The 15,631-nt window shown below is 40.2% G+C and overlaps 1 protein-coding gene across 1 annotated transcript in view; it reads right to left on the reverse strand.

Annotated features, from left to right (window-relative positions):
• The window catches only part of BTRC (beta-transducin repeat containing E3 ubiquitin protein ligase), an 89,045-nt gene extending 82,942 nt beyond the window's left edge, over window positions 1-6,103 (reverse strand). Inside the window, exon 1 of the mRNA XM_009894243.1 lies at window positions 5,996-6,103. Within this exon, the coding sequence (XP_009892545.1) occupies window positions 5,996-6,097 (102 nt within the window). The 5' untranslated portion in view covers window positions 6,098-6,103. The remainder of the gene's footprint in view (window positions 1-5,995) is intronic.
• Between the last annotated feature and the right edge of the window lie 9,528 nt (window positions 6,104-15,631).

Below are 15,631 nucleotides of genomic sequence, written 5' to 3' on the forward strand. Positions count from 1 at the left end.
CCCCCGCCAGCCCCGGCCGCCCCTGCAGTACCCGGCGGGGCCGTGAGAGCGCAGCACAGTCCGCGGCATGGCATGGTCGGGCCCCCGCGCCCCGCTCCGCTCCCGCACACATGCGCGGTGCCGTGTGCGCGCACACCCCCAGCCTGATTCTAATTCAATTAGTGCAGTCTGCAACTCCAGAAAAGAGTAATTCAATTAGTGCATTGTGGAGCTCCACAATACCTCCAAGCAGATGTTCGCCATCCTGAGGAACCCGAGCTAGCTTTAAAAATACCTGTACGCCTTCACCGCGGCGCTGGCATATGCCATTTGTCACCACGGCTTTATACACCTTTCTGGCTTCTAACAAGGGTGGAAAGGAAACTCGGATGAGTTTTGTTTCATTTCTTAAACTAATCAGCCAAACTGATGCCGGTGTGCTAAAGACCTTGCCCTCCCCGTCCCAGGAAGAGCGCGTTTCATAGTAACGAGATCATTAACGCAGAGGCTGAAGGAGGGGAGGCTTTTTAGCTACGATGCAGTTTAAATTCATCGTCACGCTGGGCATACTGGGGCAGTATTTCTCAGTGACAGACACTGCCACACTTTGATACTCAGACTGACGAATTAACGAAAGCGCGTGCAACATTTTACAAACAACACACGTGGAGAATAAATGCCAATTTCTAATTGCTAAATTGCAATGAACCAAAAAACCCCAAACCGTGTCCGCTGACCCGCAGAGAAGGATTTCTTTGCCACCTGAAAGGAGGGAAGTGTCTCTCATCACTGCTGCTACCTGAGAGCTGAGATCTTGCAGCACAACCCAGGAGCTGTCAGGGTTTGGTGTGCTTCCCAGCATCACCAGCTTAACAGCACAGGTTATGCCACCAGCCAGACAAAGCCATCAGATTTAAGGGGGATATACCCTAAATATATTTAACAAAGCTGTTCTGTAGTCACTGGGCATTTACTATATTTTTTAAAAAAACCCTGGTTAGGATAACTCTCTTGGTCCTCCTACACCAAAGCTCCCAAAAGCCTGAACCACAGATAGGGGCTGGAGTCGTGCAAAAACTATGCAATTAATTTGGCTTCAGTTCTACTCCTTCTCGTATCCCCTCTCATGCCTTCATAATTGCTCCTGCCAGGCGGTAAGATGAGGAGGAACGCGAGAAACTGCTGCCGAACACCTCCAACAAGAAACTTTGCTTAAAAAACCAGGTGTCACACTGTGGCAGTTCAATATTTCATAGCCAATACAAGGAATGTGCAACAACACTGCAAACTTTAAATCTTTGCCTCCCGTGTCAGTCTCTCTCCTCTCATTGTAATGCCAAAGGGAACAGCAATCAGAGTGGAGATGTTCAACGTGATAGAGGTCAGGACACCGGTGGATCAACGTACCAGAAACACGACCTTGTTTATTTTTTTCCCTGGTATTATTGTTTACAGGGTGCTTTGCTCATGTACCTTGTGGTTCTTAGCTAAAAGATGAAATTACAGCCCAGGATGAAGCGCTCAGGCACACATCCAATTTGTGTTTCCATCTCAGAAAACAAAAAGCTTCTGAGGCCCTCGGGCTGCCATTCAAACTTGGAGAGGCTGACATTTTTAACAGCATGAACCAGAGACTGGCAGAGGGAATGATCTAATGCATTTCTGACTTGTCAATCAAAGATCTCACCTCTGCTGTCTTGTAAACAGTTGGGGGCCACCTAACTACATTCATAACCAGGGGAGAGCCTGCCGCCAGCCGGGGGGTGCTGGAGCCACATGCTCTGGCTATTAGTCACCAAAATTATGATTCTGTTCTAGAGGCGCACCGTAAACAGCCCGCGGGCAGATTTCACACGGCCGCTGGGAGAGCGCGAGGGGGGAATACAAAGCAGGCTTGGTCAAGGGTGGCCACGTTTCCACACTGATGGAGTCTATTGACCGGACACCCCATCTCTCCCCCAGTTAGAGACAGAACTATGCACACCAGCAAACGTTTGCTCCAAAGCCAAACAATTTCCTTCAAATGCTTTTAACTTTTAAGGCAAAAATGCATGAACAGGCTGAAGGAAATTTTCAGAGACAGCTGTTTCTAATAATTTACTGACAATACTTCTTTAACAAATATGCCACTTCCTCACAGGAAAATACAAACATTAGAAAAAAAAAGACGTAAAAATAATTTGAGAAATGAGTTCATCTCTTCCTCATGGGTGCAACAGGCTTCCACCACTAGAGACCTTTTACATCTTTCCTACTCGCACCTTTCTCCAAGAGTGATCTCAGTCCAAAGGAAGGAGCAGTGTACATCACATCCAAGCTGCACAGCCTCAGGTGTGCTCCAGTTTACTTCAATTTGCCTAGCACAGTATGCCCGTGCTTTCCTCAACCACGACAGAGCTTTCTGCCAAGACCAAGGAAGACACACACCTTGCTTCTGCAAAACCAAGCAGAAGGTAGTCCCCTTCATCTGACAAATCCCGATGTGCAGTTCTTGATGTTCCAAGACCTTCACTTCAGGTAAAGGAAAATGTGAATTTCTGGAATTCCAGAGAGACACTTCTGCATTCAACAAGATGCTGCTACCTCCACCACAGAAGTTAATCCTCCTCTTTGACTGCTAGAGCCTGTTACAGAAATAGTTTCAGAGCTTGCAAACTAAAGCTGACAAGGAAACCCTTCACCTTTTCAATGGTGTCCATGCTCCAAAGAAGTAAAAGCATGACTCTTGTTCCAAAAAGTTTACAATCTAAGCTGGAGCTGATCTTTGTGAGTGTTGTCAATTAGGTAAAAAGGAAGAGCTGGACTGTTCTCTGTGATCACCCTGATAAATAACCTTTGGCAAGACTTTTAAATTGCTCCTTAAGTCTCCTCATTTATACAGGAGCTTACAGACATAAATTCAAGGAAATACTATGGTATTCTGCAAACCTGGAAGGATTAATGCAATCACTTCTTTGGCATACTTCATGGGTGTAATTGTAAATCAGAATTTTCAGGGAACTGAGACTATTAAAAGCAACATAAACTGAGCCTTGTGAGCATGCATGGAAAATATTTTAAAAGGAAAAGTAATTATCTTCAAATGAAAAACATCATGAAAACAGACACCTGTTGGCACATCTGGAAACTTCCAAAGCACGGATTTCTAGCAAAGAGAATATACTCTACATAACTTCCTTTTAATTATTATTTTTAAGAGAATCTACATGCAACCTAGTTTTCAGTTGCTTTGCAGAATAACAGTGCAGTAAAATTTGTCACCAAGACACTGAAAATGGAAGGGCTGGCCTTTTTCTCTTGTTAAAATATCCTCTTTGATTCCTTCCTCCAGCGCCTCATAGGAGTTCATGTTCCAATTTGCTGCCATCTTCCACCACGATCTCTATGAAATTCAGTGACACAATAGACTATCAGTTGCAAAGCCCTTTCAGACAAAAGATGTTAAGAACTGTTTCTCGCTTCTTATTCTCCCATTCCTGGGTTTAGCCTTAAAACCTTTCCCACTGTGGGAGGATTGCCAAACAGAGCTGAGGAACCAGAAGATCCTGTTTTCACACAAGTGTCTCCAATAATAAAAACACACAAAGAAGAAAAATGAAGTTATCTGACGTATTAACAGAATCATCGCTAAATCGACTATCTGCCAATGTTTCCCATGAGGAGTCAGCAGGGCTTTAACTGAGCTGTTCAAAAAGAGCCTCTTTGCACATTTCTGTCTGAGCATCTGAAAGTAAGCATGTAAATAACTAGACAAATTCAGCAGTGACTAAGTAGCCTTCCAGATGGCATCTTCTCTTTTGCCACAAGCAAAGAACATTGATATGCTTCTCCAGTTACTTCAAGCTTGCTACGGAAAAAAGAAAATAACTTAATATGAGAAAATTTGCTGGGCTACAAGAAAGTCTTTAATGCTTTCCTGAAGATTCGATACCAAAAAAAGCATTAAAGAATGATGAAATATTGCAATATCACAGCTTCAACCAGCCTCCAAACCACTCCCATGTAGACTTCTGCACTGGAAAATGCACAAGCCATGCCTCATAGAGGGGAATTTTCTTCAAACCATGCAAGTTAATGGGCATCAAAGCCCATCGAAAAAAAATGACTGAAATATGGATGACTCATTGCTGCAGAAGCTCTTGCTGGCAATTTAGTTTCTCTTTCAGTGGGCACTAAAAGTGTTCTCAACACAGGAGTCAGTGCTGTGAAGAGCACCAGTATACCATTTTAGATGGCAAGTGGGGCAGATTTCCCCAGTTCTTGTAGTCACTAAATACAGATGGAAATGTCTCTCAAAATCACAGGAATGCAAATGTCAAAGTCCTACTGCTCTTCCAAGAAGGCAGTACGCAGTGAACGGTCATGCAGCTGACTCATTTGACCCCAAAATATCAATACACTGCATTAGCAGAAAAGTTATTGTTCATATCTATCATTAACAAGAACATCTTGAGCTAAAAGAGGGTAATTTCCTTTCCGCTTTGTAATATATGCTTATTCTGAGTAATCAAAAATAATTCAAGTAGAAAGAAAGGAATCCCAATTTGGGTTTATATATTGCTTTCCGTATACCACTAAGGTTCTCTAAAACCTGAGCTTAAAGAGATCTGAGATTTATTCAACAGCAGAAAGCCCAAAAACGAGGCCCATCCGATTTAGTCAAATTATGCAAATCAGGATTAGAAGTAGAAGTCTAAATTCTGCCTGTTGTCTCCAGAGTCCTCTTAGACTAATAAAAAGTCGTCTTCCCCCTCCCCCACAGAAAGCTCCGCTAAAAGCTTGCTTCAGCAAAGGAGGCCTGGCAGGACACCTTCCAGAGTCCATCAGCGCTACTGCTGGGTCAGCAAAAACAGTTGCAGCAAAATGATGCAAGACACTTAAGCCTCCCCTGAGACTGTAAGGATTATTTCCACAGTACTCTCCTAGCCCTGGGAGCAAGAAGCCAAATTCAAAATAATCCTTGCATGCTGAGCTTTAGAGGCAGGTAATGAACTTTCACCAAAATGATTGAAAGTTTCAGAAAGATTCTAGCTTATCCATTATGTCTGTTTTGCATGACGCTGGTGAATAAAACTCTGCGGCAGGTTAGGTCAGCAGCAGCGTAATCCAGCAGCATAAGCCTTGAAGCAAACGTTCCTGATACCACAAGCTCCAACGACCATGCAATCTACAGGGATACTCCTGAGGTCCCTCAGTCACTACAGTTCACACAGAACATCTCAAAGACAGAGTATCCAACGTGAATATAACATCTTTACAGTCCAGTCTCTGCTGCTATCCTGGTTATATCCACGTCATCATAAAACGCTTGCGATGATCTCGAGAGCCTTGTCTAGGTTTCTAGATGCTCACCCAATAGCTGCCTCACTCTCTACCCACAGCTGAGCGGCTGCGTTTTGTAAGATTCACTGGTCACCCAAAGCATCTGAACAAACCTGTTTGGCAGAAAGCTGTCTTGAATCTAACAAATTCAGAGACCAAAGAAAAAACGGGTTTCCTTTATTTGCCTTTTGATTGACAGCTTGCTTGTACAATAGTTTTCTGTAGTCAAAATGTCCAGACTACTGCTAACAAACCTGAAGTAAACAGACGCTGGCATCAATTATCACTATGGCAATGAACCCACCCCCTCAGTCCTCTAAGTGGCATACAGAAACTGTAGATAGGAGGGGAATCACTGCATGAATAGCCAGATTGGAGACTGTGTGATGGATACAGTTTGCCAAATATAATTAAGTGGTATATTTTTGACACAATTGAAAGCGAATGGAAAAGACGATGGTATCAAGCCAATTTAGACAAAATAATTGTATTACATCAGGGTAATGGAAATGCCCCGATACTGCGCTGCCCTGAATCTACACAAGAAGGGTTTAAATACCAGAGGAGATCTGAACGACATAGGAGAGGCATACAGTACGAGGCAGAATAAATGGAGGTAAAGCAAGCAAGGAAGTAAAGGAGATGCACACGTACACAGATGGAGAGAAAAGGAGTGGGGAGAGACAGAAAGTACCTGGAAAGCTGGGAGTGCGCCAGTCCCTGGGTTATACAGGCATCGCAGCGAGGGCATGCTGTCCGCCAGGCTGGAGCAGCCCAGCCACAGAGATCTGGGCATAGAGCACTGCAGAGAAAGGACAACTATGAGATGGGACTGTATGAGACAGGATGGCACAGATTACAGGAACTTTCAAGGCTTAGCCAAATGGCATCAACACAACCGCACCTAGCCTTAAAGACTGAGACATATTTAAGAGAAAACAAACTGCTGATGACTCTTTTCCTTGGGAGAAGCTTTACAGATGTCATAGTAGCAAGAAAAAGGCACTATGGATCAAGAAAGTAAATTATGATCAATTTTCTACACCGACGTCTAAGTTTTTCCAGTAACAGAAAGTTTCTTTCCAATTAATCAGACTACTTTCTCCATGCACAGCCACACTCCAGGCACAATACAAAGCAAGCAATTTTGCAAGGGAAGCAGAAAAGGAAATGAGAACTTCAAGTGTAACACTGGCAGGGAAAGAAAAGGTTTTGTATGTTCGGTTTTTGTCTGTAAAGGGGATAAAAGGAAAAACTTGCAATCCAAGGTGAATAGGAACTTGGTGACACTTGATAGGAGTTTCATGTTTCTGCTTGCCTTGTTATTCATTAAATACAATTATTATAATAAATTGATTCTGTTTCTCCAAACACAAATAAGGAGTCAAAGCAGCCAATCAAGGAAAATACTAGCCATTTTGATAGTTAAAGCCATTACCTCCTGAAATATAGAGTTGCTTGTTCATTTTACACCACTACTATTAAATTTAGGGATGCATTATGATAGCAATTGCTTTTACCAGCCGTGGAGTTTTTGATGCCATAAGCACTGCTGCATTTGTCTAATTACTGGCAAGGCAGGAAAAAACAAGTGTATTTTAAATTGGTAGATAGCTATGAAAACTATAGGATGTGATAGATGCTGGAGATTTCAAACCCTCATACTCTTCTTTTTTGCAATTCTCTCTCCCCCCACCCCCCTCCTTTTCTTTTTTTAAAGGGGGGGATGGGAGGAAATTTGAGTGGAAAGGGCAGCTGGAATGGGTATGAAATGACAGCTGCCTTTTGAGTCACCATTTCTTGCCGCTCTTAAGAGGGCTAGAAAACCTAGCACAATCTTGCCCTAAATTAGTATATAGGAGCAACATAACCCATCCTTGAATGAGCAGAAAGGTGATCACCAACATCCATAATCTGGTACTGTGCAGACAGGCACAGAGAGATTAACCCTGTCTATCACCACATTCTTTGCTGCACTTTGCTGCCATTTACCCTGCTGTTGCAGAAATAGTATTAAAAGACTGCTGAGGAACATAACCTACATAAACGTGCTTATTAGAAGTTCATGATACCTTAAAACAAATTCCTCACCTCATTTTCGTTTTTAAAAAAACTCTTCTCTTTACAAAGATAGAGAAACTCGAGAACTTGAGTACTTTATATTACACATGACATGAATTTCTAGATAATGCCCTTCGTGAAGACCAAAAAAATTACAGCCATAGTATAACAAGCAACAAAAATCTGAGCCATACTTCCTTGTCTGCCATCCTAACCTCCCAGAAAACAAACACTCCCACATACAAAAACCTTCCAAATGCAAGCAATCTTTTCTTTGTAATGTAATATGTATCACTCCAGCTATTAAAAGCTGTTGTGACAATCAGCCTTAAGAAATATATATATATGAAATAGACACCTATGGTTCAGCATTTCACCGATTAAATAATACATTTACTTAAATCAAAGTTGTTTATCACTCTCCAAGAACATCACAGTAACAAGAGAGATTAACTACAACATGGTACCTCTGATGATGCAGAGCAAATTCACCAGGTAAATATCAGCTGCTTACCATTACCTATCCTAGGATTCATAACATAACACAAAATAAATATGAAGTGGTTTGTGGTTTTGTGGGGGGGTTGTTTGGGGTTTTTTTGTTTGTTTTGTTTTTTTCAAAAAGACTTATCCAAGTCTTGCCCCAACTATTTATTCCCTCTTCTCATGCTTTCTCATCCCTTGTGCTGGCTCAAGTTTTCATGCTGTGACAATGAACTCGAAGAACCGATTGCCATTAAAATTAGACTGACAAAAGAAGAGAGGTTACTTTAAATATCTGTACTGACCAAATCATGGAAAGACACAGAGGCAGGAAAAATGAGGACCACCCTGTTAGTGGAAAGGCAAGCTTAAGTTGCCTCAAAGTTTATGTGAGATTACAACTCAAGTCAGAGTCACTACAAGCTGCAGCTATGGCACTCCATTGTCCCAGGGCACTTAAAAGGTAATGAAATGTCTTCCTCTAAAATTGCCACGATAACAAAGGAAAACATTGGAAGTCTATTCTGCAGAACTCTCTGCACCTACAGAGGGTATCGTTACTCACCCGTGCACTCTCACTGCTTAGTATTATTCCAGAATTAGGAAGTATGCAGTAAAAAACTACCAAACACCTGACATGACTTCTGAATCTGCTCTAGTATATAACAAAATTTATATTACTGATTCAGTTCTGTTACCTATCTTAAAAAATAAGTGTGAAGTTGCACAGTATGGGAGAAAATGTCATTCCCGTACTTGTCTTTTACCTATTGAAGGAAGCAGAGACGCTAAATTACTGTTGGTGACTGAAAGAGGCTTATTCACAAGCATGAACAAAAGGCCCCAGGTGCTTCAATAGAAACAGCTTGTGTGTAAATCAGATGAGTGACCCAACAGAACAACTTCATTTACAGCCTGATCTCTGAAAAATCTCAGCAGCCTCTACCCCCCATCCACCGAGCAAGCCACGTGTCAAACACTCACTTTTGTACTGGCAGCTCCACAAACGAGGGACCGGCCTCAATGTTCACTACTTGAAAGCTGACTGACAAAATCCTCTCCTGAACTCAAGTCAATCTACATCGATTCTTCAAAACAAAGATACAGAGGCACAGCGTTTGGACTACAGCCAAATGGGAATGCTGATATTGCTTGCTAAGTACTGGGCCAGGATGCAGCAGTCTCTCCACCTTCCTGACTCCCAGTTGCATTAATAGTCAGGATGTCTGCACAACTTTCAGACCCAGAGATGCAAAGCTTTTCATTTATAAAAGCTAACCATCCTGAATACACATTGAGTGGCATAAGATAAGGAATTCTTTGACAAAAAACACAATTTATTTTTCTAACTGATTTTTAATACCCATTCCCTGAACTTTGAAATATATTTTCCCACTAAAGAAATACAAGGAATAGCGTTTCAAACAAGACCAGCATCCTTCTTCTGACAGGCTGGTACCAGCTGCTCCACTGGTGATTAAAACGGGCTTGTCTTATTTTGAATTAAAATAGGCTAGAAGCATTCAGAGTCACTGGCTGAGCTGAGTGGGCAGTAACCGTGAGCTGAAGGGAAGCCGTATTTTAACCTATTCAATTATTCTTGTAACTATATTGCGAGAACATTTTTGACTACATCAGATGCTCTGCCTCTAATAGCCTACCCTCTCTTCCAATTATTTGATGTCCTAAAGACAAATCTCAGTACACACTCAATGGCTAAATTTTTGCCAGTGTTAAAAATTGGTTATTTACTTTATTTGCTATTGCATTACAAGATTATACATTACCATTTCAGACTTTTTTTTTTATCAAATTTGTTCTCTTCTAGTCCTTCAGCAAATACAATATACTAGGGGTAACTAACACAGTTTTAGTAAATTGTGTTACAGGTCAGAAACACATCACCTTGTCCTGGAAAACTAAGTGGCTCTACATGGGTAAAAAAACAGAAGTTCTTGGACTACGACAATTTACAACTATAGCGCACAGGTGTGAAAACACAAACTCACCATACTGAACTCACTGTAAAACAAGAAAAACAACAAAAAAGTCAAACAACAGCTTAAGAATATCTTCTTTATAAACGCTTCCAAGAATTAATTAGTACAGAATGACTGTCTTTAACTGTGGTACCTTTTAACATAAAGTGTAATAACCTATTATTCCTGTCTGAACCCTGCCCTCAATCTTACGATAACATGTGTGCCTAAAATGCCTTTGATTTACAGTCAACCTAACATATTTTTGCTCATCTTCACAAGTTAGTGGCAAAGCCAAAAAGGAAATCCAATTTTTCCAAGGGCTGTTTTTCAGTCAACTGTACATAATACTAATTTCAGCTGCTAACCACATCTATTTCAATCCTTTTCTAGTTCAGAATTATTTCCCTTTTAGTACTGTGTCCAGTGCTTTATGCAGCTGAACTCTAAAGATAAACCAATAACAATTTCTGCTTCTCTTGGGAGATGGGAATTAAGATCCTGTTCACCCAATATTTTCATTAAGGAGCATAAATACAATATAACACACGTTGACAAGAGCTGAAGAGATAAAAACTGAGAGAAATTGAGCTTTTTCTGGTTGGTCCATCTGATCATAAGACCGGGAACTGGATAAGGTTGTACAAAGAAAAACAGAAACGCAAGTTGTAACTATGACAAAAAGCAGGACAAGAGGGGAAAAGAAGTGCTAGAAATTCTACCACCCAAACTGGAGCAGATAAAAAATAAGGGATGCTCTGAAGAATATTAAACCTATATACACCAGACTTGAGCCTGATATGAGGAGACTGATCTTTCCCTGCCTCTTTGTTTCCATCACTTTAGAAAGCAAGTATGGGACGGCTGGCAAGTACAATTCTCCCTGAAAGTCTCTTTCGCAGTACTGTTCCCTGCATGCTCTCTAAAACGTAATTCTCAGAAAACGTGCCTTAGGAATTTTGGTCCTTTACAATGCTTTATCAAACACATGCTCAGATGTTACTAGGATTCCTAATATTCACAATTATTTTTATAAGATAATACAACAAGTAGGAGAACAAACCCCAATATATTTCAATCCCACTCATTTCCTCTTACACTTTTTTTGTGACATATTTAACTAAGCCAATGCCAAAAATATAACACACATCACTTTCACATTGTATCCATTCTTGATTATTCCTGTAGCCACAGAATGCAATACATTGTATGAAACATACCAGATCAGGCAGCTGCTATTTACATTACAAATTTTGGTCTGATGAAACTTAATAACATTTCCAGAAATTTACTTCTGGCTAAAAAGTGATTTTGGTTCCTTTCTTTGGTCCACTTTTCATCCTTTCAACCTCTCACATATACATGAAAATAAAAATGTATCTCTTATTTTTCCCCTCTACTGTTCAGAGAGGTGTTCTGTTTCATTAAATATGTATGATATAGGTATAAAAAAGAAAATAAATTCCCAGTGCATCTTGTGTACTTTCACAATTAAAAAACCTGCTATACATATTTCATTTTTTAGGTTGGGTAGCACTTGATCATACAGGCTTCTTACCTGAGAAAAAGGTATATGATATAACTTCGAAAAAAACTGCAAAAATGGAATAGGGATATTCTTTTTTTATTATTATTTTAGTAGTTTTTTGTGGGGGGTTATTTTTTTTTCTTCCCCCCTCATCCCAACAGTGGATGCAAGGCATACTAAATACATAATTACATGAGAGAGCCACCCAGCTTTCAAAGGAGTCATTCCAGTGAATTGTGTAAATAATATGCCTTTAAAAACCCTAACATATGAATACAGATTTACCAGTTGTGGAGCAGTTATATACCCAAGAGACATGAATATCCATTTAAAAAAAAAAAATCCTGCCTAATTATGAACTTACCAAAGAGACTAGCACGGCTCAGAGCAAATTAATACTTTTATAACTTTCTCAAAAAGTTTTTTCTGTTTTCATTTGAAAATACGAAAAATGTTAAAAGCTGTAAGTCTTAATTAAGCCAAAAACAACGGCCAAACTCCATGCAGTTAGAATTTACACCTCTTTACACTCCAGACCACTGTTCCCTGCACTTAAAACAAGATAATTCTGACTTTCCTTGTCACTGGCAGTTTTTCTTGAAAGTCTTTCCATGGTAAGAAGATGAATTTATAAAATAAAGAGGCAACTGCAGTACTCCTCAAAGTGTGACCATGAGAAGCACCTCCCAGGCTTCAACTAGCCCACAAACTGTCAGGTCTTCTCACCGGACATATTGCACCAGAATCATGAAGGGCAACATGCAGTTGCTGTCATAACCAGTGCTTTTCACAATTTCTCAGCTTCTATTGTGTTCAGACATTTTCATCACATTTCCACAAACATGTCTGGGGATGATTAAAAGTGGTTTGCGTTTCTGTTTTGCTACAACAAAAGTAATTGAGCTATCCTATTAAAGACCCGTGAAGCATTTTCATGAAGTACAAATCAAGCAACCCAATACCACTTATGGGAAGCTGAGAATACGTTCCTGGAACAACTGTAGGATCTATCTTCAAAACAATTAGGTCTCACAAACCAGAGGTTGAAACATGCTACCAGGGTTCAGTTATAACACTCTTCCTAGCTTCCAAACATAGGCAATATTGGACTTCTTCCCCCAGGTACAGATCACTGACTTCTGTGCAGCGGTCTTCCCCTTCACCCTATGGCTCAGGGGGTTGCTACATTCTGCAAGCTTTGCTGTGCACACACAGCTCAATCTGCTGTAAACGACTCCTTTTCCTTCAGCCTCCCACTTTTCGTGTAATTGCTCAGTAAATTTTCCTTAACATACATATTATGCAAACTCTTCTCTAATCTTCTGGTAACTCCCTAGCTTACAGTAACCTTTTACAAGAGATTCCAGTTCACTAGGTACTCTTAAATATCAAAGATAAAGGACACAGAAAAGGGTTTATATATTCAGATTATCCAAATAATTTCTTACCTGAGTGGGATCCGGGAGGATCAAATCACAGCTTTCAGGTAAATGTTTGTGAAGAAATGTTTCCCCAGGAGGGTTACTGGAGTTCAACCTCCGGGATTCCAGATCAACAGAAGTTACACGCCCCAGAAAGGGGCCAACTTCCCATCTATACGGCTACAAGATCCTCATTTGCCAAGTGCTCGAGGGAACTTGTGTAGATCATATCTGAACTAGACAATACTAATGTTTTCATAAATTAGAGCTCTTTAATCCATGAAGCTGATAAATCTAAAGCAGTGCACCTGCAGAGCTTTAAATTCAGATGCCATACCCTTCTTTAAGGAGTATAACATGCAGAGACTTGTGTGTGCTTCTTTAAGCAACGCCAAAGATGGTGATGTTAAAGGCAAGCCCTACCCAAACTTACTAAATGCAATCTCACCAAAGTCTAAAGCATAAAACTATCTGAAGGCTTAAAACAGAGATCTTACAAGACCAAGAGTATTAGGCTCCTTCATAAGCGAGAAAGCATAGGTGCTATTAAGCTCCATCATGTCCAAAGCCTGATTCTGCAGCAATTCCGAACAATTTAAAATTTTATTATGCCATAAGAAATAAATCTAATTCTTTGACATGGGCATTCTGCATGAGCTTGGGCAGAGTTGCGCATCTGCACAACAAGGACAACAGAACTACCCTGCCTGAGAGAGGTGTCAGAGACGGAGTGCATCCTTAATTACGAAGCTCTGACATACAAACACCAAAAACTGAAACAACAGCAAGCCAAGAATAAAAGAATGGTGAATCATCACCTTTACATTAAAAGGCAGAAATAGCAATATACCAACTGTTTAACCATCACTGAACCTGACCAACTATGAGGTTTTAAAAAAATACCCAACCCTACTCCTCTAAGAAATAGGTTCAGAGCTCTTCAGCTTGGGACACTTCAACTTCAGTCTAGATTTCCACCACACAAACTGCAGAGAACAAACCTACATCGGTGGAGAGATAAAATGGAGGTTTCATTAGGTCTTCCCTCATCTCTAGTTTTATTTAATTCCATAAAATCACTCAGGGTTATTGTTATGTTATGCACCTACCACATGGAAGTGTTTCAAGGATAACCGATACGTCTGCGTAGCACTTTGCATTCTCAAAGTACTATATGAATGCCAAGCATTAATAACAAACTGCAGAAAGAAAGCTTATTTCTACTTTCTATCCAAGGAATTAGTATCTGAATTTTAAAAAGTATATGGTGCACTGAAAATAGAATATATGTTTTAGAAGGTAAGGAGGAGATGTTAAACGACAAACTTACAAAACCAAAATATTTCCAGAATCATTGCATTTTTCTCCTAGGGAAGTGCAATTCTAGAGGAAGAATCCTGTTTTCACCACAGTCCTGGTTTTTACACTCTCTTTTCCAGCTGACTTGACTGAAGTGCAGACCATTAATGTCTGAAGTGCCTTGTTTTGATTATACTGGCCTTTGCTGATACCAATCTAGTTAAGGTAGCACCAAGAATTTCCAGCATAAAACACATTTACAGGTTTATAACTTGGCTTTAAAAATGCTGCTCCAAAAGACAGTGGGAGGCAGAAAGCCTCAGATGAGTGCATTATATTACATATCCTATGTGATGCAGACTTGCTCACAACGGTATGAAAAGGGGAAGGATTAGCTTTAACTCTGAATTACCATGTTTCACAAGCCACCTAAAATGATACTTTTACTTCCCTGTTTATGTAATCAAAATAATGTTTTGTAAGTGTTTCAGCTAATTAAGAGCTTAATTTGCCCAATTTCACAGCTTGGCTTAAATCACAGAAGGTGTCAATATAATATAGGAATTGGAATGTCATGTTTATTGATCATATTTATACACAAACGTTCTCCCCCCTTCCTCCCTTCAGAAGTCAATCGCAGCTTGTCTTCAAAGGGTCAAGATCTAGGTGATGGGATGTTACAGACTGCTAGCACCAACACGCTGCCATTCAAAGAAAGGCTTAAATGAATATCAAGGCAGAGTAAATTAACTGTAGGTGTTTGCCTTTTTGTAAAAGATAAACTCATAGGAAACAGCTAGAGTAAAGACAGCTTTGTAGGCTACTTAAAATGCTATTCTTAAAGCAATGTGTATTTCTGGCCATTGGTATTGTATTTCCTCGAGCCCGCACAGGAACACAACACGGCTCTCCACTGCTGCACAGCAATATTAAATATAAAACCCTGCCATTAAAGGGCACAGGGTAATGGCATCAGTGTGGGCGACCCATGCTCTGGTAGTGTTCAACTATTATCTCCAGTTTAAGTAGGCTGAAAATACGCAAATCCAGCCACTACTGTTTTTAGATAAAGTTGTCAGGTTTATGGATATTTATAGTATGTGTCCAGTCTTGCAGAACTCCATCTTCTTCCACCTCATCTGCAATATAAACTGTTTTTAGCCCACATTAATACAATGTGTTACTGGGATACCTCTCATATTCTGTATAAGCCAGGCAGCAGATCAATACTCAGCTATGCTGAGAAAAAAAAAAAGAAATAATTACATTAGGATCCTGTTAAAAACACAGACATCAGGAGGATGACCTGATGCATAGACACCATTCCATCTGGATGCATATGTAAATTACTATTTTTAAACACATCAAAAGTGGCTTTCTTTCCAAGATATGGTTTTAAAGAATCCTACAGATAGGACCTTTGGTATATATCCTACGCCAAATCAGTCTCACCTCAAAAAAATGTAACCTCTCTGCTTCTCATTAGAGCTCTTTCTTTTGATCAAAATTTTCCACCCTTTATATCAACTCCCTTACCCATATACTTCCTGTGGTGAAAA

The sequence above is a fragment of the Charadrius vociferus genome, unplaced genomic scaffold (genome assembly GCF_000708025.1).
Source record: "Charadrius vociferus isolate BGI_N301 unplaced genomic scaffold, ASM70802v2 scaffold711, whole genome shotgun sequence".
Taxonomy (NCBI): Eukaryota; Metazoa; Chordata; class Aves; order Charadriiformes; family Charadriidae; genus Charadrius; species Charadrius vociferus.